The sequence below is a fragment of the Rhinolophus sinicus genome, linkage group LG11 (assembly GCF_036562045.2).
Source record: "Rhinolophus sinicus isolate RSC01 linkage group LG11, ASM3656204v1, whole genome shotgun sequence".
Taxonomy (NCBI): Eukaryota; Metazoa; Chordata; class Mammalia; order Chiroptera; family Rhinolophidae; genus Rhinolophus; species Rhinolophus sinicus.
This window is the reverse complement of record NC_133760.1, coordinates 14274134-14301645: the sequence shown is the minus strand read 5'-3', so window position 1 is coordinate 14301645 and position 27512 is coordinate 14274134. Positions and strand designations below refer to the sequence as shown.

General features: G+C 52.5%; 4 protein-coding genes across 14 annotated transcripts; 2 read left to right on the top strand and 2 right to left on the bottom strand.

Moving 5' to 3' along the window:
* The first annotated feature begins 57 nt into the window (after positions 1 to 57).
* On the top strand, positions 58 to 9163 carry APLP1 (amyloid beta precursor like protein 1). Of its 8 annotated transcripts, none has more exons than XM_074315744.1 (17): positions 58 to 334; positions 1245 to 1388; positions 2215 to 2347; positions 2563 to 2675; positions 2895 to 3028; positions 3139 to 3323; positions 3773 to 3903; positions 4272 to 4346; positions 5238 to 5396; positions 5475 to 5603; positions 6483 to 6582; positions 7385 to 7489; positions 7755 to 7778; positions 7967 to 8037; positions 8268 to 8330; positions 8462 to 8605; positions 8722 to 9163. In XM_074315744.1, exons 1-17 carry the CDS (start codon positions 182 to 184, stop codon positions 8818 to 8820), a joined length of 1962 nt encoding a protein of 653 aa, XP_074171845.1. In that variant the 5' UTR covers positions 58 to 181; the 3' UTR covers positions 8821 to 9163. The 8 variants fall into 8 exon arrangements, with proteins under 8 accessions (XP_074171845.1, XP_074171847.1, XP_019605528.2 ...); XM_074315746.1 differs by having other exon boundaries at positions 7382 to 7489; positions 8566 to 8605; XM_019749969.2 differs by having other exon boundaries at positions 7382 to 7489.
* Positions 9164 to 13551: 4388 nt separating this feature from the next.
* On the bottom strand, positions 13552 to 20512 carry NFKBID (NFKB inhibitor delta). Of its 3 annotated transcripts, none has more exons than XM_019749998.2 (12): positions 19714 to 20512; positions 19105 to 19205; positions 18852 to 18912; positions 18178 to 18395; positions 17726 to 17916; positions 17542 to 17647; positions 17278 to 17424; positions 17123 to 17174; positions 16881 to 17029; positions 15297 to 15413; positions 14818 to 14982; positions 13552 to 14230 (listed from the first exon to the last, which is right to left on the bottom strand). In XM_019749998.2, exons 1-12 carry the CDS (start codon positions 19730 to 19732, stop codon positions 14177 to 14179), a joined length of 1380 nt encoding a protein of 459 aa, XP_019605557.2. In that variant the 5' UTR covers positions 19733 to 20512; the 3' UTR covers positions 13552 to 14176. The 3 variants fall into 3 exon arrangements, with proteins under 3 accessions (XP_019605557.2, XP_074171908.1, XP_074171909.1); XM_074315807.1 differs by having other exon boundaries at positions 19706 to 20510; XM_074315808.1 differs by having other exon boundaries at positions 19773 to 20510.
* Positions 20513 to 21939: 1427 nt separating this feature from the next.
* Positions 21940 to 23542, top strand: HCST (hematopoietic cell signal transducer). Its single transcript, XM_019750001.2, has 4 exons — positions 21940 to 22107; positions 22576 to 22599; positions 23031 to 23162; positions 23390 to 23542. Exons 1-4 carry the CDS (start codon positions 22065 to 22067, stop codon positions 23428 to 23430), a joined length of 240 nt encoding a protein of 79 aa, XP_019605560.1. The 5' UTR covers positions 21940 to 22064; the 3' UTR covers positions 23431 to 23542.
* Positions 23543 to 23680: 138 nt separating this feature from the next.
* Positions 23681 to 26444, bottom strand: TYROBP (transmembrane immune signaling adaptor TYROBP). Of its 2 annotated transcripts, none has more exons than XM_019750000.2 (5): positions 26289 to 26444; positions 25870 to 25896; positions 25596 to 25730; positions 25363 to 25406; positions 23681 to 23911 (listed from the first exon to the last, which is right to left on the bottom strand). In XM_019750000.2, exons 1-5 carry the CDS (start codon positions 26347 to 26349, stop codon positions 23846 to 23848), a joined length of 333 nt encoding a protein of 110 aa, XP_019605559.1. In that variant the 5' UTR covers positions 26350 to 26444; the 3' UTR covers positions 23681 to 23845. The 2 variants fall into 2 exon arrangements, with proteins under 2 accessions (XP_019605559.1, XP_019605558.1); XM_019749999.2 differs by having other exon boundaries at positions 25363 to 25409; positions 26289 to 26443.
* Positions 26445 to 27512: the final 1068 nt, after the last annotated feature.

Genomic DNA, 27512 nt, shown 5'->3' with positions numbered 1-27512 from the left:
GCACGCTATTGTCCTGGCCAGGAAGGCGGGGCCGGCGTGGGGCGGGGCTGGCGGCGCCGGCGCAGCCCGGGGGCGGAGGGAGGAGGAGGCGGCGGTGGTGGCGCTGGGAGCTCCTGTCACCGCTGGGGCCGGGCCGGGCAGGGCGGGAGTGCAAGGGACGTGAGGGCGCGACGGCCCAGACATGGGGCACGCCAGTCCCGCCACGCGCGGTCTGGGCCGCCGCCGGGGCCCGCCGCCGCTGCCGCTGCCGCTGTTGCTGCCACTATTGCTGCTGCTTCTGCGCGCGCAGCTCGCCGTCGGGAGCCTGGCCGGTGGGAGCCCCGGCACGGCCGAGGTGAGACCCGGCCGGGTCCTGGGGGATGGGGGAAGGGGCGGGACCCGGCCTCTGGACCCCCACGCGAACATGTCCAGGGCAGAGAGTGCAGTCTTTCCAGCCAGGTGGCCGGCCCCCAGGCACACCTAACGGCACTAGGCATTCATGAACCAAGGAATCCAGGCCCCAGCTCCCCATCATCTGTCGTCCCAGCCCCCTCCCGCCCCCCAGCATAGGAACTGGCTTTTCCAGAGCCCCTGGCCCCAGAAGTCCCGTCCCCTCAGACACTCTAGACCTAAGTGATTTAGCCCCAGCCCCTTCCCACCTGAACATAGGACCCACCAGGCAGTAAGACACTTAGATCCAAGAATCTGGGCCCCTTGCATCCTCTGGACCCATATGAGGGCCCTGCAGACTCCCTGGACCCAGAAGTCGGGGCCTCGAGCCACCGCCCCCCGACCCAGGATGTAGTTCTCAAGCCCTCAAGGACTTGGTGTCCAGTCCTGCAGGGCCCTGAAGCTAGGCCTTGTCTGTCGTCTTTGCACCGAAGAATGGGAGCCCTCAGCTAGGGATGGAGGGAGGAGGGGCCAGAACGCCTGGGTTCTGACCTCCTCCCCCGCGATTCAGATTTAACCCCTTCGGGCTTCAGTGCGGCTGCGCTGGGGTGGGGGCGGAGCCTGTCTCCGCCGCAACAAAGCCGCGAGAATCCTGGGGGACCCAGGTCGCCATAGCAACAGGAGAGCTGGGGCGATCCCGCCCCGTGGGAACTGTTTCCCGGGAAACCGTACCTCTACTGAGGCGGGTGCATAGTCCTTGGTGGAGGGGACTAGTTATGGGGTCTAAATATCTGAGTCCTAGAGAGCAAAGGACCAAGGGACTAGCATGCCAACGTCCTCCGGGCCCTCACTGACCTCTCCGCCTCCACACCCAGGCCCCGGGATCCGCTCAAGTGGCTGGACTATGTGGGCGCCTAACCCTTCATCGGAACCTGCGCACCGGCCGCTGGGAACCAGACCCACAGCGCTCGCGACGCTGTCTCCGGGACCCGCAACGCGCACTAGAGTACTGCAGACAGGTGGGCGGGACCTACTGAGATGGGCGTGGCGAGCGGGGTTCAGGTGCTGCTGAGTAGCCCAAGGGAAGCTAGACATGCGAAAGGCCGGGGGGATGAGGGATCTAAGAAGGCTTGGGAAGCTAGGCAGCGTGGCTAACAGACAAAGTTAGGGTAGGGCAGGACCTGTTTTTGAGAAACTAGGTCAGGAAAGCGGAGAGCCGTGCAAAGGCTACCTAAGGAAAGTATCCCTCCAATGAAATGAGGGCGTTTAGCAGTAGGTGGTGGGCTCCTTAAAGAGTAGGGGTATAGGTGGACGTGGCCAAAGGAGAGGCAGGGCTAAAACAGAAAGACCTTAGGGGCCAGCAAGATAGGAAAAGAGGTGGAGCCCAATGAGAGTGGAAAGCTAGGAGGCGTGGCTATGAAAAGGCAAGTCTAATACAGAGAGAAGGGACACTTACTGAGTGTACAAACAGGGAAAGAGGTGAGGCTTAAAGGTTGGTGGAATCTATGGAGAGATGAACCTGACTGGGGAAGGGGGGCCAAGGTGACCAGAAGAGAGGTGGGCTTAGAGAAATTGAGCTTATATGGGCGTATGGAGGGACCTTTGTAAAGAAACTGGACAAAGGGGAGGGGTCTAAGGATGGCGGAGCTTTTAAGGGAGTTACTAGGAGGTGTGGCCAATGAGCCTGCGGGACTTAGATATCTAAGACCGGTTCTTTGCAGAAGTAGGGCCTAAGAATGAGAGGGCCTTATGAACACTGGAGCCTTGAAAGGGGAAATGGCCAGTAAAGAAGCGCAGCTGGTAGGGGCGGGCAGTGGGTTGATCGCCCCCACCCCGTGCCCCCAGATGTATCCGGAGCTGCAGATTGCACGTGTGGAACAGGCGACACAGGCCATCCCAATGGAGCACTGGTGCGGGGGTGCCCGGGGTGGCCGCTGTGCCCACCCTCACCACCAGGTTGTGCCTTTCCGCTGCCTGCGTGAGTCACAGGCTGGGGGAGGGAAATGGAGGTGGGGGTCTCCCAGGGGCGAGATTCTGGACCCCAGTCTCAAGGCTCACATTAAGGTGGTGGATGCCTGGGTCCTGAGTGGGGCATAGAAGCCTCTGAAGATAAAAAAAAAAAAATCTGGATTCGGAAGAGAGTGGGGCTAGTGGCTGTGGGCAGGTCTCACTCTGTTGCCCCCTATTCCCCAGCGGGTGAATTCGTGAGCGAGGCCCTGCTGGTGCCCGAGGGCTGCCGGTTCTTGCACCAGGAGCGCATGGACCAGTGTGAGAGTTCAACCCGAAGGCATCAGGAAGCACAGGAGGTCTGTCAGAACCCTGGCCCATCTATCCTCACCCCCAGACTCAGGAGTCCAGTCTTCTAACACCCTCCTTCTCTAGCACCCAAGAGTGTGGGCCTCAATCCCCTCTTCCCACCAGACAGGCTCCTAGCTCCATCAGCCGCCAAGACTCTGGCACTCAGGCTCCCCCTTTCACCCTTTCCTACTCCGCAATCCTGGCACCTGGGCCCATTCTTCCCACAGGCCTGCAGCTCCCAGGGCCTCATCCTGCATGGCTCGGGCATGCTTTTGCCCTGTGGCACGGATCGGTTCCGAGGTGTGGAGTATGTGTGCTGCCCCCCTCCTGTGACCCCCGACCCGTCTGGGACAGCAGTTGGGTGAGTGGGAGGGAATCTTCCATGTCCATCCCGAGGCTCCTGAGGCAGGAGATGGAAGCCTGGGGGCCTGGGCCAGGGTTCTTATTGCCTTGGGTCTTCTGCTCCCTCAGTGACCCCTCCACCCGGTCCTGGCCCCTGGGGGGCAGAGTAGAGGGGGGTGAAGATGAGGAAGAGGAAGAATCCTTCCTACAGCCAATAGACGATTACTTCGTGGAGCCTCCACAGGCTGAAGAGGAAGAAGAGAAGGAAAGAGTCCCACCTTCAAGCTCCCACCCTCCTGCAGGGGTCAGCAAAGGTGAGGCCATTTCTGAATCCCTAGTCCCCTCTATCCTGGAGGGAGGGTGATTTGTGGGAGCCTTGGTGTAGGAGAATCTTTGGGAGGAACCTGTAGAGGAGATGTCTGATTGGGGGAATAGAAGAGATGAGAGCAGCTTTGGATAAAGTAGAGGTGGAAGGGCTGGCCTGTGAAGAATGCAAAGAGTGAGAGTGGTTTGGGGGTACCTGGAAGTGGAGGAGCCATTTGGTAGATCCTAAGGATTATTTTGGGAAAACTTGGAGGATGATGTAATGGATTCCTAAGCTTTGCAAGAAGAGGCCTAGTATAGAGCTACATTCCCATGATGCTAGGCAGCAGCTATGGACACATGGTGGTCTCCAGTGCACTCTAGGAAATGTAGTTCTCCAGATAGAAAAGGTGACCTGGAGATGGGATTCAGGCTGACCTCCTGATCCCTGGCCTTGCAGTGACTCCTACCCCAAGGCCCACAGACGGTGTGGATGTGTACTTCGGCATGCCTGGAGAAATCAGTGAGCACGAGGGTTTCCTGCGGGCCAAGATGGACCTGGAGGAGCGAAGGATGCGCCAGATTAATGAGGTGATGATACTGGGAGCCCCAAGATCCCCCACAACACAGAGCTTCCTACATACCAGCAAATTCCTCAGGGACAAGTTGGACCTACCTCCAAAGACTCCCCAAGCCCCCATCACCCCTCAACACCACCCCTAAGATGACTAGGGATCCTTGACTCTTAGAATCCCGTTGAGCTGCCCCCAGATTCTAAGGGAACTCTGGCGCATGGTACTCTTCTACCTTAAATTCCTCTGAGTCTTCTTCTCTCTTGGGAACCCAAGAGCCACTGCAACTTAAGGGATCTGGAACCTATGAGGTCTTGAAGAGGGATTGGGGACTCACCGGGTGAAGCAGGGTGGGTTCTAGGATCCTGAAGTTACCCCTACCCCCAGGTGATGCGTGAATGGGCCATGGCCGACAACCAGTCCAAGAATCTGCCTAAAGCCGACAGACAGGCCCTGAATGAGGTAGGTCAACCTGCAGGGGGTACTACTCATTCATGCCTGTCCACTACCTGGGACACATCGGGTCTCAGCCTGGCTCAGGCCTTGTCCTGGCCTCATCCAGTCCCACTCCTTTCTATTTACATCAGCCTCTCCTGGCCTCACCCCTACATTTAGCTTCACCCCTCTTGGCCTATGTCAGACCTGACATTACTCTCCTTCTTCAATTGGCCATGTTTTGCCCTGTCTTAACTTGATCCTTACCTCTAAGGGCTGTCTCTAGAGTCCTTTCCCAAGCTGGGCCTCCTGCAAATACAGCCAGTCCCTCTCAGCCTCTCTTTGATACATTCTTGTCCCGGTTAGCCCCCGCCCCCCGGCTTTTGCCCCTCTAATCTCACTTTTAACAATCCGTTCTCAGTAGGCACAGCTTCATGATTCTTCATCCTGCCTGTCTCATCCTCACCTTGGTACAGGCCTAACCCCTATATGAGTAGACCCCACTCAGGTTATCCCCATTCCCTGCCTCTTGCTCCCCTCCCCTACCGTTCTCGTTTAGATACAGCCTGTCTCCAGTTGGCCCTGCCCAGGCCTAGAGCCCTATCTTTCCTGCAATACTTGCTCCCTTTCATCTTAACACAGGCCAGCTCTGTTCCTAGATTGTTCCCGCTTAGCACAGTTTACACCCTCAGCTTGGCTACCAGTGGACCTCGTCCTTCCCCTGCTCTACCTGGCCCTGTAGCCCAATCCCGTCAGTCAGTCTCCTGTGATCTAGTCCCAACCCCAGGTTGACTCTGCCTAGACCTAGACCCACTGCACCCACTTTGCTTGGCCCATAGCCTGGCCTTTCCAGAATGCCATTGACCCAGGCTTTCACCCATCTATGCTTCTCCTGATCTGTGCCCACCCCCTCATCAGCACTTCCAGTCCATTCTGCAGACCTTGGAGGAACAAGTGTCTGGTGAGCGACAGCGCCTGGTGGAGACTCATGCCACCCGAGTCATCGCCCTTATCAACGACCAGCGCCGGGCTGCCTTGGAAGGTTTCCTGGCAGCACTGCAGGGGGATCCACCTCAGGTGTGGGAGCTGTGGGGGCAGAGGGCAGTGGGTGAAAAGGGCTGGGGCAGGCCTGTGCAGCCTTCATCCTTTCCACAGCCAGAGCGTGTCCTGCTGGCCCTGCGGCGCTACCTGCGTGCAGAGCAGAAGGAGCAAAGGCACACGCTGCGGCACTACCAGCATGTGGCTGCCGTGGATCCTGAGAAGGCCCAGCAGATGCGCTTCCAGGTGCTCAGATTCTTCAGCTCCCAAATATCCTGCTAGCCTTCAGACCCCAGTCTCTTTGGACCCCATCCCTCAGACTCTTTTGTCCCTCTGGCTCTTTCCCTCAGACTTGCTTCCTATCCCTGGAATGCCCCCCTTTTGGGCCTTGGGACCCTTCCCAGTCCCTTGGATCCCTACTTCCTGACCCTGGAACACTGCTCCCCCTCCCGTGTCTTTGACACCCATCTTGTCCCTTGGATTTCTACTTCCTTTCCCAGAATCCCCGTCCTGTGCCTTGAACCCTATTCCTGTCGCTCGATTCTCCTTTCTCATTAACCCCACTTGTTGTCCTTGGAGCTCCTGTTCTGTGCCTTTAGATTCTAATTCCTGTTTCTTGGGAGCTGTCTTCCTGTCCATGAACATTCTACTCTATGCTCCTGAGCTCCAAGTCTTGCCCTTGAACCACATCATTTCTATGACCCTCCAAATCCTACTTCCTTTTCTGGAACCCCCTCAAACCTCACTTTCTATTCCTCAGACCTTACTTTCTGCTCCTCCTACCCACTTGCCTCTGCTTCCTATCTTCTGTACCATATTCCTTGTATCCTATACTTACCATGTCTCCTGTACCCCACTTTTCCAGCAACTACTCCTTTCCCTCTACCTTACTTCCTTTCCCAAGCCCTTCACTTCCTGTCCTGTGTATATCTTTTCTTTGTATTCTGCTTCTCCTCCTCCAATTTCCTTCTTCCTGTGGCCCAATTCCTGTCCCTTGTACCCTACTTCCTATTGTATGTGCTACTTGTCCTTGAATCCTATTGCCCTTCCTCCTTCAACCTGCCTCAGTTTCCCCATCTCTAGCCCACATTGCCCAGTTCATTCTCCATACTCACTCCCCCACAGGTGCAGACCCACCTCCAAGTAATCGAGGAAAGGATGAATCAGAGTTTGGGGCTGCTTGACCAGAATCCCCGCCTGGCTCAGGAGTTGTGGCCCCAGATCCGTGAGTGCATATGACCCCTGCTTCCCATTCCAGATCTGTAAGGGAAGATCCTGACCCCCAACCTTTGACACCACCCCAACTTGAGTTATCTATTCCTATGTAACAAACACCTGAACTTACTGGCTTAAGTCAACCATCTCCTTTGCTCTTGAGTCTGCCGTCTGGTCTGGGTTCTGTTGGGTGCTTCTTCTGCTGGTCTTGCCAGTAGATAAGCATGCAGCTACGTCTGGCTAGCAGGTCAGCTAGTGGCTGAGACTTTGGCATGAATGAGCCTCTCTACCTCTCCATGTAGGCTCAAGGCCTCTCTTCTCCAAGGAGCCCCTCCATGTCATCTTTCCAGCAGGGTGGCTGGACTTTCTACATGGTGGTTCAGGCTCCTCAAACCTGAAAGTGGAAATTGCCAGGTCTTCTTAATGCTCAGGCCCACATTCTGTTGGTTAAAGCGAGTCACAAACCCGGTCCAAATTCAAGGGAAGAGGTCTACACAAAGCACAAACACCAGAAAATGTGACCTACCACAGCCCCCAGATCTATTGCGACTTCCCATTGGATGCCCCACACCTAACCCCAATTCTCCTGCTCTTTAAGGAGGCCATTCTCTTGAAACTTGAACCTTCATCCTCCCTGCCAGGGGTGCCTCCAACCAGCTCCACACTTTCCCAGATCACACTTAGGGTCACCCCCAATCACTTTACCCTTAAGGTGCCATCCATTCATCTAGTTTTTTGTTGTTTGTTTGTTTATTTTGTGGAATCCCTATGCTCATGACCTCAACCACCTTTCTGCATGCTTCCTTCAGAAGAACTCCTCCACTCTGAACACGTGAGTCCCAGTGAATTGGAAGCCCCTCCCATCGGGGGCAGCAGTGAGGACAAGGGCGGGTTGCAGGCTCTGGATTCCAAGGATGGTGAGTTAATCCAAATACAGATAAACCCAATTTTTGGAGACAGGCTCCAACCAACCTCATTTCTTATCCCCCAAAGTCTGGGGGGAGTCTCAGCTACCACAATGAGTGGGAAAGGATGGGGAGGAATGTCGAAGGTTGTGGAGGCCTCTATAGGATCCTTAATCCTCCTGCCTTGGCCCTGGGAGGGTGTTTCTCCACCCTTTCTTCAATGAAGCCCTCCTCTCTTCACTGTTCCCCCTGTCTTGCCTCCTCTGGCTGCCAACAGACACCCCCATGGCCCTTCCAAAAGGTGAGTATCTCACAGAGTACACCCCAGCCACCAACTCCCATTGAGTCCCCAAGCCCAGAATGGAAAAGCGTCCATATGTTTGAGACCCTAGACCTCCTGGGGTAGAGTTTGGTGTCCCACTGACCCCCTCCTCAGGCGGGGCAGCACCACTCTGGACTCTCAGGAGTGAGCTAGGACTTGGGGGGTAGGGTCCACAGAACAAGATGCTGCACCCCGTGGGAAAGAGAAGCTGTCCCCCCTGGAACAGTATGAATGGAAGGTAAGTCAGCCCTGTGGGCTCCTGAGGGAGGCCTGGGAAGGGGACCTGGACTCTAAGGTCTGAAGGAATAGGGTGCTAAGGGTTTGGATTCCTTGGCTTAAGGGAAGAGGGGACTGAAGACATGAACTGCAGGGTCCTAGGGAAGAAGAGGGGGATGCCCTCTTCAGCTCTGGAGGAGGAGGAGTATGAAGCCCAGACTCATGGGTCCCTGACACCTCCTGCTTCCCCAGGTGAATGTGTCTGCTCCGAGGGGTTTTCCTGTCCACTCATCGGAGATACAGAGAGATGAGCTGGTAAGAGGAGGAATATTTGGGGTACCTAGAAGGAGAGGTCAGAGGTCAGTGGCTACGCTGTGACTCCCAAAGCCACACTGGGCCCTGGTGAGCCTCAAAGATGACTCCTGCCCCATCTCCTCTCCCTGCAGGCACCAGCCGGGACAGGTGTGTCCCGAGAGGCCGTGTCTGGTCTGCTAATCATGGGAGCGGGTGGGGGCTCCCTAATCGTCCTCTCCATGCTGCTGTTGCGCAGGAAGAAGCCCTATGGGGCTATCAGCCACGGAGTGGTGGAGGTGAGAGACGTAAAGATGTGCTAAGGGGAGGAGTTCCAGAGGTTGGGCATGGAGGGGCTGTAAGATCTGTGGTGAGGTCCCTATGCCCCACTATCCCTGCCCTGCCCCTATTGCAGGTGGACCCCATGCTGACCCTGGAGGAGCAGCAGCTTCGTGAACTGCAGCGCCATGGCTATGAGAACCCCACTTACCGCTTCCTGGAGGAACGACCCTGAACCAGCCCCCTGCACCCCTCTGCTTGAACCCACACCTTCCCTCTTCCTGGAGCCCCAGAACCCCAACTCCCAGCCTGGGGAAAGGGTCTTGAAAAAGTTCATTTCACACCCTTGTGAGGGGGCTGGAAATTCTTATTTCCTTTCCAATTCCCAATCCCATTCCTAAGAAATCCCCAGGTATTCCCAGCTGCCTCCCTGCTTGGGACCTCCTCACCTTAATTTATTTTGTAAGTTAATTTATTGTTCCTTAAGGTGACCACCAGCTTGATCTGTGTCTCTTTTTCCCTGAAATTTATCCTCCCACGTGTCCCCCACTAACATCCCAATAAAGTCCTTTTCCCCACATGGCCATCCTGCATCTCTGGGGTCGGGGGGAATCGGTGAGTAATCATAGTTCTGGACGCTGGTGTACATTCCTGTCCAGGCCTCCTTCACCTCTTTAAACAATAGTAGGAGGGATCTTTAAACTGGGTGGGGCCTGTGGAAGGGGGCGGGGCCCAGAGACCTAGGATAGGCTCTTGCTCCCACCCTGGAGCTTTCCGTGGTGCTGAACAAGCCACCACTTCTACGTCCCTACCGGCTGGGTCCCAGGGTGAACTCCGGGCTGGGCTCTGGCAATTTCCCCCTGCCTCCTACTCGCCCTCATACATAATTACACACACAGCAGCCATCCCCAACCTATGAGCCCAATGAGGGCCTGGGAATCTTGAACGACGATTCCCAAGTATTTCCAATACTTCATCCCTTCTTGGGAATGTGATAGGAATCCCCTTAGGGTGTGGGAAGTATAGTTATGTATCCCAGAAAGGGTTATACGGTGTCTGCAAGCACCTACTGGAATTTATTTCCTCACGTGTCCCATTTTGTGACATGTTAGAGTTATCCCTTTACATATGCTGTTACCTGTCCCAGGAGGGTTATTATGAAGATTAAAAGGGTTAATATTTGTGGAGACATTAGAACTATGCCTGCCCCTTCACAAATATTTGTTGAATAAATTTTAAAACAGTATGGCAACAAACACTCCTATGGCACTCACCCTGCACTAGGCACTGCTCTGAGGCCTTTATATGTTGGCACACTTTCATCATTACTTCTACCCATGAAGTAGGTACTATGACTATCCTCATTTATAGATAAGGAAATAGAGGCAAGACGTTACATCACATTCTCAAGGTCACCATCTAAGAAAGGTCAGAGCTAGGAATAAAACTCAGGCAACCTGGTTCCAGCATCCATACTCTTGGCCATTTGCTAAGCTGCTGTCTAATAATTTGTAGCTGTCCTATATGGTGTTAAGGGTGTGCACTGCAAAATTCCAAGTGATACATTCATCTCCTAAATATTGTAGATTTGCATTTTTACCACAAATTCCCAGCAGATGGCAATAATGTACCTTGTTCTAATAGCACAGCACACAATTTTCTGACAGATGGCTTAGGGAGGAAGCACCTATTTCTAATTCTCTCAAAGGATCTATGAGCTTACAGTGGCTCTTCATAACATATGCATGTAAATGCCAGTCTTGTGTATCAAAAATAGACCTGGTAGGTATTGGCGGGAAGATGCCTACATGATTCAAGTTGGATACAATGTCACAGCTTCATTAGAGAACCCAGTTTGCAATGTCATTTGATTATACCTTCACTTGTCCTCAGAAAACCCTAGCAGGAGTCTATGACTAGCACCACAGGCAGAGGAAACAGCTGCCTTTCTGGTTTGACAGCCAAGGGTGATGAACAGGCAAACAGTGGGTAAGGAGCTCCAAGCAGGTGGTTTAGCAAATGAAAGACATTTTTGCTCAATATGCTCAGTGCCTGATTCCTTAATAATGCTTACATTTTAATAGCGACTCTTGCAGTAATTAATTTAAGAACACTGTTATTGGGGTAGCTGGTTAGCTCAGTTGGTTAGAGCATGGTGCTAATAAAACCAAGTTTGCCGGTTTGATCCCAGCATGGGCCACTGTGAACTGTGCCCTCCTTTAAAAAAATAAAAAATAAGGGCGGCCAGATGGCTCAGTTGGTTAGAGCACGAGCTCTCAACAACAAGGTTGCTGGTTCAATTCCTGCATGGGATGGTGGGCTGCACCCCTTGAAACTAACAATGGCAACTGGAACTGCGCCCTCCACAACTACGATTGAAAGGACAACAACTTGACTTAGAAAAAATGCTGGAAGTACAGACTGCTCCCCAATAAAGTCCTGTTCCCTTTCCCCAATAAAATCTTAAAAAAAAAAAAAAGAAGACAATAACTACTAAAACTTGGAAATGAATACACAGAATAAAAGGGGATAATTTGTGACAACAAAAACATAAAAGGGTCCCCCCCATACATAAAAATTAACTCAAAATGGATTAAAGGCGTAAATATAAGACCTGAAATAATAAAATACATAGAAGAAAACATACGAGGTCTGACAATTAAGTTCATGAACTTGTTGCAACAAGGTTGCTAACCTTTTTTGATATCAGAGGGATTATTCATTATGAATTTGTACCAACTGGACAGTTAACCAAGTTTACTATTTGAAAGTGCTGAAAAGGCCGTGTGAAAAAGTTAGACGACCTGAACTTTTCGCCAAAAATTCATGGCTCTTGCATTACAATAATGTACCAGCTCACATGACACTGTCTATGAGGGAGTTTTTAGCCAGTAAACAAATAACTGTATTGGAACACCCTCCCTACTCACCTGATCTGGCCCCCAATGACTTCTTTCTTTACCTGAAGATAAAGGAAATATTGAAAGGAAGACATTCTGATGACATTCAGGACATGAAGGGTAATACAATGACAGCTCTGATGGCCATTCCAGAAAGAGTTCCAAAATTGCTTTGAAGGGTAGACTAGGCGCTGGCATCGGTGCATAGCTTTCCAAGGGGAGTATTTCGAAGATGACCATAGTGATATTCAGCAACGAGGTTTGTAGCACTTATTCTAGGATGAGTTCACGAACTTAATAGTCAGAACTAGTAGGCACTAAACTTATGGACCTTGGTCTCTAGGTTTGACCCTCTAGAGAAGGTTTGACCCCAAAGGCAAGGGAAGTAAAAGCAAAAATAAATGAGTGGGACTACAACAAACTAAAAAGCTTCTGAACAGCAAAAGATATCATCAACAAAAAGGCAACCAACTGAATGGGTGAAAATAGTTGTAAACAATACCTCTGATAAGAGGCTAATATCCAAAATGTATAAGAAATCATACAACCCAACAACATAAAAACAAATAACCCTTTAAAAAAAAAAAAAGGGCAGAGGACCTGGACACTTCCCAACAAGGCATAAAAATGGCCAACAGATATATGAAAAGATGCTCAACTTCACTAGCTATTAGGGAAATGCAAATCAAAACCACAATGAGATACCACCTCACATCTGTTAGAATGACTATTATCAATAAGATAAGTAACAACAAGTGCTGGAGAGGATGTGGAGACATAGGAACCCTTGTACACTGCTGGTGGGAATGTAAATTGGTACACCCACTATGGAAAACAGTATGGAGGTTCCTCAAAAAATTAGGTCCATATGACCCAGCAACCCCTGTTCTGGGTTCCACCTCAAAATTTTAAAAACATTTACCTGTAAAGATATATGTAACCCAACATTCACTGCAGCATTATACACAGTAGCCAAGACATGGAAACAACCTAAATGTCCTTCAATGGATGATTGGACAAGGAAGAAGTGGTAGTTATACACAATGGAATACTACCAGCCATAGAAAGGCTGAAATACTGCCACTTGCAACATGGATGAAGCTTGAGAGTATCATGGTAAGCGAAATAAGTCAGATGGAAAAGGACAAGAACCACAGGATTTCACTCATATATGGGATATAAAACAGGAAGCAACAAACAAACTCATAGATACAGACAACACTGTGAAGGTTACCAGAGAGGAAAAGGGTGGTCGGGGGAGGATAAAGAGGGTAAAGGGGGTCAAATAAAAGGTGACAGAGACTGGATTTTGAGTGGTAAGCACACAATTTGTAGGTGGTATATTATAGAATTGTACACTTGAAACTTATATAAAGTCATTAACCAATGTCACCCCAATAAAGTTAATTAGAAATTAAATAAGGCTTTCCTTGGGTGATGAGATTGGGATGGAGGCAGAGCAGAGGTTGTGGGGTATGTATGAGAAGGGGACATTGTGGAGGTCTTAGTTTAGGTTTCTCCAGAAGCAGATGCTGAGGCAAGGATTTGAGATCATTTGGAAGGGGTGATCATTGGTAGGGGAGGCAGGAAGTGACACAGAAAAGGGAAAGCAGCCAAGAAAGGATATGTTATCAAGTCAGAACCACTGTGGAGAACGGGGGCTTACTTCTGTTGGGGAGCTTTGAGAACCCATGTGAACACGCACCTCCAAGTTATCCCCACAGACAGGTGAGGGACCTGGAGTATTTATATACCATCTCCTATCAGTCACTGGACGAGGGCTATTGGAATGGAAAGTTGCACGAACTCCCAGGCATGGAAGGCTTACCACACTCATACTTGGGGCCGAGTGGGCACCAGTGATATGAGAGTGCCCACGGGCAAAGCTTCGGTGCACACTGGCAGTCAAACCACCATGTGTTGATATGGGGAGGGTGATGGGATACGGACGTGGCACCCAGTGTCTGCCACATGCCCCCACCCAGGTACATCCATCCAAACACTCCTCGGCCAGGCACCACAGCCACTCCCCTGCACTAATATCGCCAGAGATTAGACAAGGAGAGTTTGAGTCCAGATTGAGTTTAATGGGGACTTTCAAGGAGGGATTCACTGGCAATGCAGAGGTCTGGGACAGCTGAGGTCTGAATTAGAAAGCAGTAGGACCTAGGGGACTCTGATCCAGGAGAGCCCTTCCTACATCTCAGGGTTAAGGACCTAAAGGGTGTGGGTCCTGGGGAGGCTGAGGGATTATCTGAAGAGCTCTACTGGGAAAGTACTGGGAATTGTTTTGGGATGTAGGGGAATATGAAATTCCCCTACATATAGTACCATGTAGGGGAATTGCATCTCAGGTTCCAGGCACGAAGAGCTAAATTAAGGGAGGGGATCCCAAAAGATCCCAGAGGGGAAAGGGTTAGGAGTCCAGGGTGTTTCACAGAAACAATCAAGGGGCCTCGATTTCACAGAAATCATCAAGGGGGCTCCTTGTGGGGGGGGGGGGAGGGATATCATACCACCCCAAATATTGGGGACTGTTTACCCCCCAGCAACCATTTTGGGGTTTTAATGTAAGACCCCAATGGCAGGATATTCCATATACATTATCATGGATTTGCAACATTCGCATACGCTGGCTGTCCCACAGGACGGTGGGGACTGGAAAATCAGTCCAGGTTCTGGGTTTGAGTCCTAAGAGGACAGGCCTGGGGCTGCCACACGGCTCCTCTTCAATAGCTGCCGGAGCTGTGAACAAGACAAGGCAGAGGGAGAAGTATTAGAGGTTGCCATGCAAGGAGAGGTGGGGGAGGCACAGCCGGTGAAGCTGGGGGTTAAAGAAGAAAAGCTGAGTGGGGTCAGTTGGGTTTGAAGGTCAGAGGTTCAGAGTTAAGACTTGGGGGTAGGGGTAAAAGTCTGGGTTCACACATTGAGAAAAGGCGCAGGAGCCAGAAGTGGGGATGAAGGGAAAGGAGTTGCTCGTTGGGAGTGCCCACCTTGGGGCTCACATTGAGGACTGGGAGTTAAAGGGTAGAGACATGGGGTCAGAGGTCACATTTGGGGATCAAAGGTCACAACTTGAGGTCAGGATTTAGGGTTGGAAGTAGAGGTTAAGCTTTGAGGTCATGGTTGAAGTAGAGGTCAGGAGTCAGGATTACAAGGTAAGGGATCAAATACTGGGGTAAGAGGTCACATTTTGAAGTCAGGGTTGGATAGGGGTCAGGGTCACCTTCTGAGATTATAAGTCACCCTCTAAAGTCAGGAATGCATAGGGTCAGGGATTCACCCTGTTAGGTCAGAGGCCACTCTGCAGTCAGGGTGGGTTCAGCACTCACCCCCTCAAGGCCCGGCCCGGGCCGTAGCAGGTGGACAGGCTGCTCGTTCTCCAGGTTGCGCAGTGTTGGATCTGCCCCAGCTGCCAGCAGGCGCCGCACAATGGCCTCCTGGGGTGGCCCAGGGGGCAGGGCAGCTGCCATGTGGAGAGCTGTGTTCCCATGGGCCTGGGGACAGTGAGGGGAGGTCTGGTAAGGATTCAGATGCAGCTGGCCTGAGCCCTCAACATCACACTTCATACTCTGCCACATCCATGGTGCACACTTCTCCCTTCACATCCACATCCCACAAACCCTTTCACATTCCAGAACCCCCTCCACAACGACATTCCACACACCTCTGTCTACGTCCATATCCTACACAGTCCCTGCCCAGGTCCCACGTGTTGTCCCCTCATAGCCACAGCCCACAGGACTCTCAACATCCCACCGCCCTCTCTACCATATCTCTCACATCTGCACAATCTAGCCTCAGCCCCCACCTTCATGTTGACAAAGGCCCGCAGGTCTCCCCGTGGTAGCTCCAGCAGTAGCTGAACCAGGGTAGGGTTGGCGGCCTGCACAGCCAAATGAAGAACTGTCTTGTTGCTCTTGATCTCCTGCAGGGAGAGGAACGGCAGAGGTCAGGCCAGTCCTCACACCCAAGCCCCCTCCCAGAGCCCAAAAGCCTTGAGAGACCCTGTCTCTCCTTTGCAAACACGCAGGGGTACCTTATACAGTTGTATGTGTTGTGCACTCTACAAGAATACAACATTTAAGGAGGTGCCGTTTACATCATACACATCCCAGAACTGTACATTTTATTAAGATAATTTTCCAGCCCAAGTGTCTTTGAGAAAAAGGCTCCTTTCCTAATCCTCCAAAGTTACTCTCTGGGCTAGCGGCCGCCCTGGCCACCCCACATTCTATTAAGTATTAAGCACAGTAAAATGCACCCACATCCCACATGGACTGTACTTATCTATAAGGATAGGAGTTGAGCAGCATTAATTAGTGAACTAACTAAGCCTATATCCACCTCCATATTGAGCTGTTCTCTTCATATTTTAGAGCAAATAAAGCCACTTTCTACAATGAAACTATTATGTGCCTTTAAAGAGTCTGTAATAATAATGAAAATTTAACAAGTTATGTGTTTATACAGGGCAAAACAACCTAGTTGGCTCACCAAATAAATTATGAAGAGAAAACAGAGATTGAGGGGGAAGCTCTAAATTAAGAGTGACTTAAAAAGACATATCATTGCAATATGTGGGCTTTATTTGAATCCTAGTGTTTTTGGGTTTTTTTAATGAAAAAAAAAAGTGTATGTCACTTTAGAGCCAAACAGAAATTTGAACACAGTCAGGATATTTGACATTATGAGATTATTAATTATTTTAAAGGTGGAATAATGGTACTGAGGTTAAAAGACTTCTTATCACTTAAAGATACACAAATATTTATGGATAAAATTATATGCTTAGATGTACTTAAAAATAATAAAGTGGAGGAATACGGGGCAGGACTGGCTATGAGTCGCTGCTTGTTGATGACTGGTACACAGAGTTCATTATACAATTTTCTGTACTGGATCTGTGTCAAAATTTTTTAACTAAAAAAACCCCCCAAAACCAAAAACAGTATGTGGATGTTTAATTCTCTCAGCCAGTCTGTAAAGGAGCTACCATCAGGGGAAAGAGAATAACATAATTGTTAAAAGCTCGATTCTGGGATCAAACCACTTGCGTTCTAATCCCTCTCTGACACTCTCAAGCTGTAAGATTTTTGACTCCTTGTGCCTCAGTTTCCTTATCAGTAATAAATAAGAATAACACACACGTCAAAGGGTGTTTGTGAGGATTCAGTAAGTTAATCTATGAAACTCAGTGCCTGCTGAATATGCAGTGCTTGATAAATATAAGCTAAAATCAGTAATATTATTTCCAGTTGACATGTGGGGCAGAGAACAGTGAATAATGTGCTCAAGGACACACAGCTGGGAAGAGGCAAAGTCAGTGTTTGTTTGGAGCCCCTGGACATCCCACATACCCTCCTAGGGACCAGCTGCCCACAGCCCAGCTCACCTGACTGGTGTGATCAGCACCCATGTGCAGCAACATCTGGACGCAAGACAGCCTGTCTCGAGCCTGGGTACTCAGCACGCGGGGACACAGGTCAGATGGGTGCATAACAACATTGAGGGCCAGGATGGCTGTGTGGAGTGGGGTGAGGCCTGTGGAATGGAGACAGTGAGGGCTCTGCATCTGGAGCACCCACGCTGCCCAGCTCTACCTGCCACACAGGCCCTGCCCACCACCCAACTTACCCTCGAAGTCTCTGGCTTCTAGGTCAATCCGAACACCTGAGTTAATCACAGCCTGGGAGGAGAAAGCAGAATGCTGGATTAGGGTCTTTCCAGGCCTCCTAACCCTGAAAGCTAGGATCTGGGCAACGAGTGCACCCCAACTGCCATGGCCATACCGAGAGCACTCCTGGGAGCCCATAGGTAGCAGCCATGTGCAAGACGGAACGTCCCTGATGGTCAGAGGCATTGGGCTCCGCTCCCAGGTTCAGCAGATCCTCAACAATCAGGGGTTGGTTGGCAGCAGCAGCCACCAGGAGAGGGGTCTGCAGGTGACAGGAAAGGTCAGTCAGGCCCCCAGCCTCCTCCCCTCCGAAAACCAGGAATCCAGGCCCCCAGGCCCTCTGTCCTCATATTCAGGAATCCAGGCCCCTGGCACTCACCTTGCCCTTATGCTCACGAATGTCCAGACGTCTATATACTTGGAGAATCTCAGCTGCAGCATATGCTGCCCAGCGTAGCCCTCGAGCAGCAAACAGGTGCAAAAGCCTGAGGACAGGTGGGGGCAACAGTGAGCATAGCCCCCCAGCTGAGCGAGGATCCCAGACTCTATTCCCCTATACTCACGTGTCTCCCTCCTCATCCTGGGCCAGCAGCTGTTGTGGCCCCAAGGCCAGCATATGAGCACGGGCTGTGTCCAGGGATGGTCCAGTGACCACAGCGGGCAATTGTGGGGGTCCTGAGGGGAGTCCGGAACCTTTCCAAGATCCCGCCTGTGGCAGGGAAGGTTCTGCATGAAGCCGAGTATCCAGGGGATCCTGAAGATGCAGGTAGTGGGGAGAGCTAGTCAGCTGAGAATTCCTTCTTCCCAACCCACCACACCCATAGACACCTACAGAGTACCAGGTAGAGTGGCTACGTGTCCCATCTGTGCCAAGTAAACTTGGACCTTTGGGCCTCAATGTTGCCCATCTGAGGAATGGGATCTTAATCCAGCCCCAGACAACTCAGAATGCTGCATGAAGGCAATTGGGAATTTTGGGGGCCCTTCAGTCTCCTGTCCCCACTCTGTATCTCACCTCCATCGCCAAAGGAAATGGACACGGCCGCCCTGGGTCTGAAGGTGGGTAGAAGTCAGGAGTCAGGAAACTCTCAGCAGCAGAAGTAGGGTAAGAGTAGGAGCTGTCTGTGTAGGTAGCATGTGTGTTGGGGTCCCAGTCCAGAAAGCTTGTGGGGGGGACCAGGCTACCAAGTCCAGAACCCACAGTCTCCTGGTGTGCTGAGAAGTGAGTATGGCCTGCGTGTGAGAGACGAAACAGGGACAGTCCTGGTTACCATAGCTAGGGAAGTCACAGCCAAGGCTGGAGAACCTGTGTGAGGGCCTGGAGTCTCTCAAGGTACTGAAAGCTAGCACTTCTGGGACAGCGAGGAGCTGGGACCTAGAATCCTGGGACATCATGGGTTTGGGAGGTTGGAATTCTGGGACCTGGACTCCTGGGACAACTGCTACGGGTTAAAGGCCTTGACTTCCAGAGCACCAAAAGGTTGGGAGGCTGGGCCCCTGGGACACAAAAGGACTGTGCACGGACTACTGGGCTGCAGAGAGAATCTGGAAAATCAAACTTCCACTGGGTCCCAGCAAGATCAGGGCTTGACTCCTAAGTTCCCCAAAGTTCTAAGAGTTGGGATGTTTGAATCCCTAAGGGAAGCTGTGGCTGGAAGCTAAAGGAACCAGGTGAGTTTCCAGACTTACCAAGCTCACCCTCATTCACAGAGGGGGCCAAGGGCTGGGCCAGGGGAGGTGGGAACTGTCCCTGTAGAGACATAAGCAAAAAGAAACAAGGGTGAATTTATCTGGCAGATTCCTCAGCATTGATTCCCCACCTATAGGGCATCTAAGGACCATGTCTCTCATCAGCCCTGAGGACCCAGCAAGCCAGCAAGTCCCTGACCAACAGGACATGGCCTCTAGCGAGCTGTAGTTGACAGGGCTTCATGGGCCTCACCGGTGCCCCACCAGCGTCAGGCTGTTGCTGGCGCCGCCTCTGTTCTTCCAGTAGCTTCTTCACCGTCTGGGATGGGCAGTGGCTGCGCTCATTCCGGCTTACTGCGGGGGTAGGGGGAGAGAAGTAATCAGACCCAAGTGCGCGGGAGAGGATTTGAGCGTCCTCCTTGCCCTCCCGCGCGGAAAAACTGGCACACTGATGCCGACTGAGAACTCCAAAGCCAATCTAAGATTTCGGGTGCGGCGCCCGCCTCCGCCGTTTCCTTCCTTTTGCTCCGCAATTTCCCCGCTGACCCAACTTTCCACCAGCGTCGTGGAAACTGAGGACGGGGGAGGAGGGCGCCCCTCTGCGCTCCCGCTACTTCCGTGAAAAATGCCACTAGCACCCACCACCACCACCGTACCCCCCAGATCTCCCACTCCTGAGGCCTCGGGGGTCACTGGACATCACATCCTGACTTCCCAACATCTCTGCCCAAGAAACTGCTCAGATATTCTTTCTTCGGGAAACCAGGCGTCCCCAGCCCCTCTCCCGAGGAAACCACGATTTAGTAGCCCCCTAGCTCATCAGAGGTCAAGACGCCCGGACCCCCCCCCCCCACCTTCAGACCTAGGAGTCCAGGCCCCATCCCGCAGTAGTCCAAGCCTCTAGCACCCAGGAGTCCGGACCTTCAGCCTCCTCCTTCCCTTGGACCTGTCCTAGTTCCCATACGCCTGGTTCGCACGGCCCAGGAACTTTGGACCCTCAACCCTCACTCTTCCGAGTTCTGGCGGAGGAAGGGTTAAGCGGTGGAGGGCAGACTCGAAAACAGCCCAGACGCGACGCGCTGACGTCACGGCGCTCACGCAAGGGAATCTTCCATCTACCCCCTTCCTCTCTCTCAGTCCCGCGCCCCAGGTGTCCGGCTCGGAGGTGGGGCGCGCGGCCAAGCGTGGCGCTTGTGGAATCCCCGCACGTGGGGAATTCCTCCTCAGCCCGCGGACCCGGGATGGGAGGCGACTCGGGAAGTCCCGGGGCTGGGACAGAGTCACAGCCAGCGTGGACCCTGCGGCCAGGCGCCAGACCTCCACTGAGACCCGTGGCTGATTCTAAATAACCACGCCCCCAAGGATTTAATCCGGCCGGGTTTACTAGGGGAAGGAGTCCAGGCCGCCAGCCCCTTCCTCCCACAGAACCCAGGGGTCCGGGCTCCCGGCCCCTGGGACCAAGGTCTCGGATCCCCAGTCCCCTTTCGCCCCCAGGACTTAGGAGTTCAGAATCCCAGCCGGTCGTCCATCATGACTCCGGAGTCCGGGCCCTGTCTCCCCTCCAAACACCGGGTACCCTCAATCTCAGGACCGAGGACATGATGCTCCAGCTCCGTCCCTCAGGGTCTCAAGAGTCCGACTCCCAGCCCCTCACTCTTCCGGGGCCGAGTGTACCTCACCTCCCATCCCTCAAGTACCTCGGGGATTCCGTGGCGCGGATTGCGGGCCCCCAGGGCCCCGACCTCGGCGCTGCGCCAGCCTCGCTGTTACCCCGCGGAGCCGCCGCCGGGTCCCAGATCTTGGGTCTGGTCCCCCGCGAGTTTTTAAACGAGAGTTGTGGCACCGCCCAGTCCTGGGCAAGGCCCCGCCCACAGCCTGGGAGTCCCCGCGTCGCGCTTGAGCAAACCCAGACTGAATGGGCGAGGCTGACTTTGAGCACCCGACTCCTGAGTACAGGGAAAGAAGGAACTGGGGGCCTCCCTACCTTTGGTCTGAGGAAAACGGGCCTGAGATACTGGACTCCTGAAGAAGGAGGGCACTGGGGGCCTGGATTTCTGGTTCTCTGTCCCGGGGTCCTGGAGACCTCCACTCCTGGGCCCTGGGCTGGGGGTGAGGGTGGGGGCAATATTACTGGGTCCTAGGGGAGGAGGGGACTGGAGGTCCGGACTTCCAGTTCTCCAGGGAGGACAGGTCCGTCGGTAACAGTGATATAGGTGGACTCAAAATTTCCCCTTTTTCCCACATTGTCCTCTCACTTTTCATAGGTCAGTTCTTATTTACGTATTCATCATTTAAAATAATGTGTTACTGGTGGGGAAGCCCTTTGCTGCTGGGTGCTGTGATATAGCTGTAAACTAAGCAGGCAGGAATTCCCAGCCCTCAAGCTGACTGACATTCCAGTGGGAGGTGGTTCTCAGTTCCCACCTTGGTGACCATCCACAACACTGACCACGTGAATCATATTTCTCCCGTGCTTTCAAGACTCCATGCTCTCCTGGTTCTCCTCCCTCACTTGCTGCTCCTTCTCAGTTTCCCTGGCTGTTTCCTCCTCTACACCCATGGGGGATGGGTTCTCTGTCTCACTTTCTTGGTGATCTCATCCAGTCTTGTGGCTTTAAATACCATCCATAGGCCATCAACCCCCAAATTTACATCTCCAGACCTGACTTAACCCCTGAACTCACAGAGGCCGCTGTAGTCATTCAACTTCTCTATAGGGAAATCTATCGCGAATTTCCAAATTAGTGGGCCAAAACCTCAGCAAGTACCCCTCCCCCCCAAAAAAAACTGCTTCCCCTTCTTCTCCATCCTATCAAAGGATGCTTCATCTTTTCAGTGCTCAAGCCAGAGGCTTTGGTCATCCTGGATCCCTCGCTCTCATACACACATTTACGTACTCCGTCAACAAGTTTTATTGGCTCTACCTCCAAAATCTTTCCAGAATCTCCCCAGTGTCCATACTGTTGTCCACTTGTCACCTCCCACCTGGACAATTGTAGCAGCCTCCCTGGTCTCTTTAATCCTCGCCCCAGTTTGTCCCCAAAGGCAGTCACAGGGACCCATCACATCTCCTCCCACACACATACAGGAAACAGATGGTCTTGCCACCAGCAGCGTGACATCCGCTATTGCTGCCTCTCTACTCTCCCACTGTTCCTCAGAACATCTCTGGACCAAAGCCTTTGCCAGCCCCCTTCCAGCCCCCAGCCCACCATGGTCCCTCAAGGCAACATCCTGTTCCTGCTTTTGCTGCCAGGTGAAGCCAGCAATTATGTGTGTGTGTAGGGCGGGGTGTCAGGTAGAGTATTGTGAAAGGGGTGGCTTGGATGGCATCTGAAGGGAGGGGTGCTGAGTGTGGGTCTTTTCCCAGTGCCCCTTCCTTTCCCAGAGATACATTTGGCTTCAGGGCTTGGTTCTTTGCGGGGGGGGGGGGGGGGACAGTGGTTTGGGCTCATCTGTAAAACTGCCTGTGTGTTGGGGGGCGGGGGGGGGAGCTGAGTTCTGGAGTGTCTATCTGTTAATCTCTCCCTTTCTCACTGCTAGGTCTTTGCCTCTTCTGATTTCCAATCTCTCTCTGCATCTCTGGGAGCTCCCCTCCCATTTGGCCCCTCTTTCTCATTTGATCTTTCTGGAGTGGAGGTTACTTCTCAGGACATCACCTTTCCCTGCACCTTATTTTGGGAACCACCTCTCCCTGCTGACTACCTTTCCTCTCTTTCCACAGTGGCTACAGCTCAGGTAACTCCAGGTGAGAAATCAACACTCTTTCCCTTTGCCATGCTACTTCAGGTACCACTTCCATCCCTAAAGTGTAGCCTGAGGGTCCTGGAACACCCCCAGCGGCTCTCCAGGTCACCATTTTACCTCTCACCCCCAAATCAGAGCGCTGAGATGATCTGCAGACCTCTCAGATCCCCATTTCACCAAATTGAAGCCCCAGGGATCAGCCAGCCCCCCAGACTCTCTTCAGTAATACCCACAAAGCGCAGCATATGTCTCACTATGCTGGGACAACCCCAGACTCTCTCTGGATTTCTATTTCCTTTTTTATCCCCAAACACAACCCCAGGGAATTTGGGACACCCCAGGGACTTCCTCTGCCCATATGCCCAAAGCACAGCCCTGAAGGCTTGGAACCCTACTCAGCCATCTTCTTGTTTTTGGCCCCTACTCTCTCAGGTTCCTGTTCCGGATGTGGGCCCCTCTCCCTGCCACTTCTGGCGGGCCTTGTGGCCATCGATGCGGTTGTGTCCCTGCTAGTCACGGTGATGGTGTTTGTATGTGCACGCCTACGCAGCAGGTCCACCCAAGGTGCGGGCTGGGACAGAGCAAGGCCTGGAGGGTTGGGGGTGTCCCTAGGGAGGAGGTCCCCATGGAGGGGGCCCCTGGGGAAGCCCTGGAGGCACTGCTGGGGAAACCCTGGGGGCGCTGCTGAGGGGAACTCCTGAGGAAACCCCTAAGGCACGGGGTCCCCACGGAGGTAGAGATGTGTGTGTGTGGGGGGGTCAGGCCTCATGCTTTCTTTCCCACACCCCCAGGAGATAACAAAGTCTACATCAACATGCCTGGCAGAGGCTGAACCCCTGTAACTGCGACCTTTGACTTCTGACCTTCTCATCCTGTATTATGTGTGGTGCCACGGGAAACCCACTCCCCTCTTTGGGTTGAAATAAAGTGATTGAAATACCTGACTTCTAATTCTTCCTCAAAGGACCCTAGGGTCCCCAAAGCTTCCCTCCCATTTAGCTGTTTCTGGGTCCATGACCCACCCTCCCAGAACCCCACATATCCACATCCCATCAGCCCAGGGATCTGGAATAACTCAACAGTGTTTTGAGCTCCATGTTTATTTGGGGCCGGGGTGGGGAAAAGTCTGCTCTCTCAGGGAGGGCACTCTGTGGATTGTATCTTGGTGGGAGTAGGAATAGGGTGCTGGGTAGGCATCAGGAATGACTGAATCCAGGCGTCCGGTTGTTGACGGCAGTGGTTTGGGCTCATTTGTAATACTGCCTCTGTGTGTTGAGGTCACTGTAGACATCTGACCTCTGACCTTGGAGTTCCTAAAAGGATGGCACAGGGTGAGGACCATCAGCGGAAGGGGCCACCAAACAAACTTAAAACAAAACCCGGCCTCCTCCCAGTGGCCTGCAAGGCCCCTGGTAGCGTCTTCAACCTTGCAGTCATGTTAGAGATCTCGATTTCATTCAAGTGCATTCGAAGTTCCCCTTTCTCCTCTGCCTCATCGTTATGCCCCAGCTTGAGGGCCTTGGCACATAACGTTCTCTCTGCCTGGTTCCTTCTCCCCCTTCAAGTGTCAGCTCATGTCATTTCCTCAGAGAGGCATTTCTTCATTTCCCAGTCTGTAGTTTCTTCCCCCCACACCTCAGTCACTGTCACCCCAGCCTGCTTTATTCCTTCCTGACGCCTTCCAAAATGATTTGATTGTTAATTGGCTTTAAGTCTGTCCCCGCACGAGGACATAAGCTCTGCTGCTGTGTTTCCAGCATCTAGCACATATAGGTGCTCAACAAATTCCCCCAAAGGAATGAATAAAATGGAGCAATGCTTTGCCCTAAAAATTCACTGCCCTCAGTGACTGGAAAGCCCCTTCAGTCTTCTGGACCTCACAAAGCCGGACTCGAGATTCTTACACTTCATAAAGAGACTTTTTATCCACAAGTGAGGCAAAGCAAAGCTGGTTGCCAACAAGTAAAACAGACGTCCCAGAGCAGGGCTCACAGTTGTGTGTGTGTGTGTGGGGGGTTTATGGCCCCAAGACGCAGGTGTCAGACAGAACCCCTGAAACCATATGCACATGGCCAGTCTGGGCATGCATCTTTCTGGGGAGGGTTCTGTTTGGCTTCCATTAGATTCTCAGAGGAGCTCATGAACCCCTAAAGGGTTAAGAACAATGTTGATAGAGAGACAGGAGATGGAAAGATGCCTGTATCTGCATCATGGTTCTTAAGAAAAGTTTCAAGGATATTTGCACCACCCTTAGATTATATGCACAATTTTGTATTTTTGTGTGGATTTTTCTGAGGAGTCTCTAGCTTTCATCGGCTTCTCAAAGGGACTCAGTATCTCTGCCCCGCCAAATGGTAGATAGAACTCCTCTCTTTGGAGTTACCAAACTAGGGCTGAATTATATCCGCTGCTCTTATGAGAGCTTCTCCTGGAAATTAGCCTGTCTCAGGAGGGGCTTTTCCAAAGGAATTCAGAGACTGCTTTCTGGCTAAGGCCTGCACTTGCCTTTGCAAAGGCAAACCATCCCTGCATTTCTTCTCCACACGTTTTAAGCTGAGCATAAGGTGATAATTCATCACTGAAAGTAGTTTTGGACAGATGCCCCATTAGTCTTCAAGGGTTTGAGGAGCTGCTGAGAAAGTGGCTTTAGGGTCTACATTCTAGAGGGACTGGGGGCAGGGATGGGGTGCGGTGGGTGCAGTGTTTAGGACAAATACCCACAGGGCAGGACTGAGATGTGAGGAAGAGAAGCTGGTTTCCTCACCTGATAAGGCGACTCTGTCTCCGCAATGCGCTGTTTCTTGGTCACTGCTAGAGGTGGGGAGTGTGGCAGAGTGGATGAGAAGACAGACAGGTGGTGAACTGGGACCATTTGCTTGGTGCAAAATCAACCCCTCCATCACCATCCCTTTGGATGGTTGTGACTTGGGATCTTACCCCTCCCCTCCAGATAAGTCCTCAGAGTGTCCCAGGCCATCCCCTACCAGCCCCACTCACCCTCTGCGGTCCCTCGCCCCCGAGGGACCAGCCGGCCCAAGGAGTACACGGCCAGGGCGATGAGGAGGGTCAGCACCAGGTCCCCCAGTACAATCCCCGCCAGCACACCAGGGCTCACCACAGAGCAGTTGCATTCTGGGAATGTATGTGGCACTGGGGTCAGGGGAGGTCAATGGGAGTTGGGAATTGGGAGGAGGTGTCAGTAGGGTTTGGAGAGATTTGGGAAGAGACAGAGATGAGGAATAGGGAGGGGAATTTCAGGATCTAGGCATACCGCTCTGTGCCTGGGCAGGGCTGAAACCTGAGGAGAGAAAAAGAAGGTAAACTGGGGCACGAGGCTATGACTGGAGGGTGGGTGTAGAAGCTGGGGAGGGTGGGTCCTGATAGCAAGGGGGTGAGGGTGGAGTCTGGTAGAATCTGTGGCCAGCTTTGTAAAGGCCACTGGACTGTATTATTTCTACACCGACCTGTCCTATTACAACACCGTTAGAGTTCCCTCTCCCTGCTTCTACCAGACGCCAAATGTTGGGGTCTCAGGTTCTGGGAGAGACACACAGGGTTTGGGGGGCTAGGGATTTGCTCCCTTCCCAACCCTCCCCTCCCCTTAGGTTCTCTCTTTCCACCCGGTTTCTTGCCCTGCCCCCAAGCTGAGCCCAGGGACTCAGGAAGCAGTTGCAGAAGCCCCCAACTCACCACCCACAGTCAGAAGGAGAGGCAGGAGCAGGAGCCTGTCGGAGGGTCCAAGGTCCCCCATGACGCAGCGACGCTGCTGGACACTACAGTCCAAGGGCCTGTGGGATGTGGTGTAGTGTCCAACCAAGAGAAGGAGGAAGTCTGAGATGGGTGGTGGCAGGAGGAAGGAGGGGACGATAAGGGGAAGAGGGACAGAAACAGATAATAGCAGAAAAAATCAGGCCTAGACACCCCACAGACCATGCTACGGCCTCCAGTGGCTGAACATGAAGTGTAAAGGGTACGTGTGTCAACTCATCCTCCATCCCCGATCAGGGGTCAGACATCATTGTACCAGGAGGACCAGTGGCTGGCTATGATAGAAACCAGCTCTGCCTCTCCTAGCTGGGCAACCTTGAGCAAGTACATCAACCTCTCTGGGCCTCAGTTTCCTCATCTGTAAAATAGGGAGTAAAACAGTACCTACTTCGTAAGGTGTTGTGGGGATCAAATGAATTAATGTTTCTAAAACAGAGACTGACACTTTTCAGCTTTTTATAAGCACCAGCTATAATTATTAATCAGAACTTTGTGATGTTCATAAGCTATTAAATGAAAGCCGTCAGGATGTGGGCACTAATGATGTGCAGGCATTCTGTCCCAGGTGTTAACTCATTTAACCCCCACAACACCCTTCTGAGGTGGATGCTCTTATCATCACCTTTTTACAGAAAAGTAAAGACACTTGCCCGAGGTCACACAGTAAATAAGGATGGAAATGAGATGCAGGGCCCAAAGACAGATATTGACCCTTAGAGAGAAAACAAAACAGAGCCAAGATAGAAGAGAGTGGAGAGAAAACGAAGGTAAGGCAGAGAAAGAGGGAGAGGAACAGACAGTGACACAGATATACACATCACAGACACAAGATTGGGGGTGGGGGTGAGGTAGGTGGGAGACAATGTGGTGACCACTGGGCCAAGCTGGGTTGCCCCAACTAATGAGAAAGGGGCTGGAAGTGAGGACGGAGGGAAGTCATCCAGGAGACAAGGACTTCCAGCCCTGGCTGGAGCCTCAGCTGGGGCTGCAGAAGAAGGAACCTGAGGTTAGAGCACTGGGGGGATGGGCCAGCAGCAGGAAGCCCCCCTCCCCCGTCCAGGCGTCACACCCCGCAGCTCCCTGGGTCTGGGCTCAGGAGAGAAAAGGGGAAACTGGATGCCGGTCATAGGACAGACACTAAGTGGC

Excerpts from the sequence above, each read along its gene's own strand:
- APLP1 (XM_019749969.2), top strand. The coding sequence starts at position 182 with ATGGGGCACGCCAGTCCCGCCACGCGCGGTCTGGGCCGCCGCCGGGGC. Across the intron at positions 2,676-2,894 it reads GGCATCAGGAAGCACAGGAG|GCCTGCAGCTCCCAGGGCCT; the intron begins GTCTGTCAGAAC and ends TTCTTCCCACAG. Across the intron at positions 3,029-3,138 it reads CCGTCTGGGACAGCAGTTGG|TGACCCCTCCACCCGGTCCT; the intron begins GTGAGTGGGAGG and ends CTGCTCCCTCAG.
- NFKBID (XM_019749998.2), bottom strand. Across the intron at positions 18,913-19,104 it reads CTGACGCTGGTGGGGCACCG|GGACAGTTCCCACCTCCCCT; the intron begins GTGAGGCCCATG and ends ATGTCTCTACAG. Across the intron at positions 14,983-15,296 it reads GGGCCTTTGTCAACATGAAG|GCCCATGGGAACACAGCTCT; the intron begins GTGGGGGCTGAG and ends CACTGTCCCCAG.
- HCST (XM_019750001.2), top strand. The coding sequence starts at position 22,065 with ATGGTCCCTCAAGGCAACATCCTGTTCCTGCTTTTGCTGCCAG. Across the intron at positions 22,108-22,575 it reads GTTCCTGCTTTTGCTGCCAG|TGGCTACAGCTCAGGTAACT; the intron begins GTGAAGCCAGCA and ends CTCTTTCCACAG. Across the intron at positions 22,600-23,030 it reads TACAGCTCAGGTAACTCCAG|GTTCCTGTTCCGGATGTGGG; the intron begins GTGAGAAATCAA and ends CTACTCTCTCAG.
- TYROBP (XM_019749999.2), bottom strand. The coding sequence starts at position 26,349 with ATGGGGGACCTTGGACCCTCCGACAGGCTCCTGCTCCTGCCTCTCCTT. Across the intron at positions 25,731-25,869 it reads CCCTGCCCAGGCACAGAGCG|AATGCAACTGCTCTGTGGTG; the intron begins GTATGCCTAGAT and ends ATACATTCCCAG. Across the intron at positions 23,912-25,362 it reads AGACAGAGTCGCCTTATCAG|GAACTCCAAGGTCAGAGGTC; the intron begins GTGAGGAAACCA and ends CCATCCTTTTAG.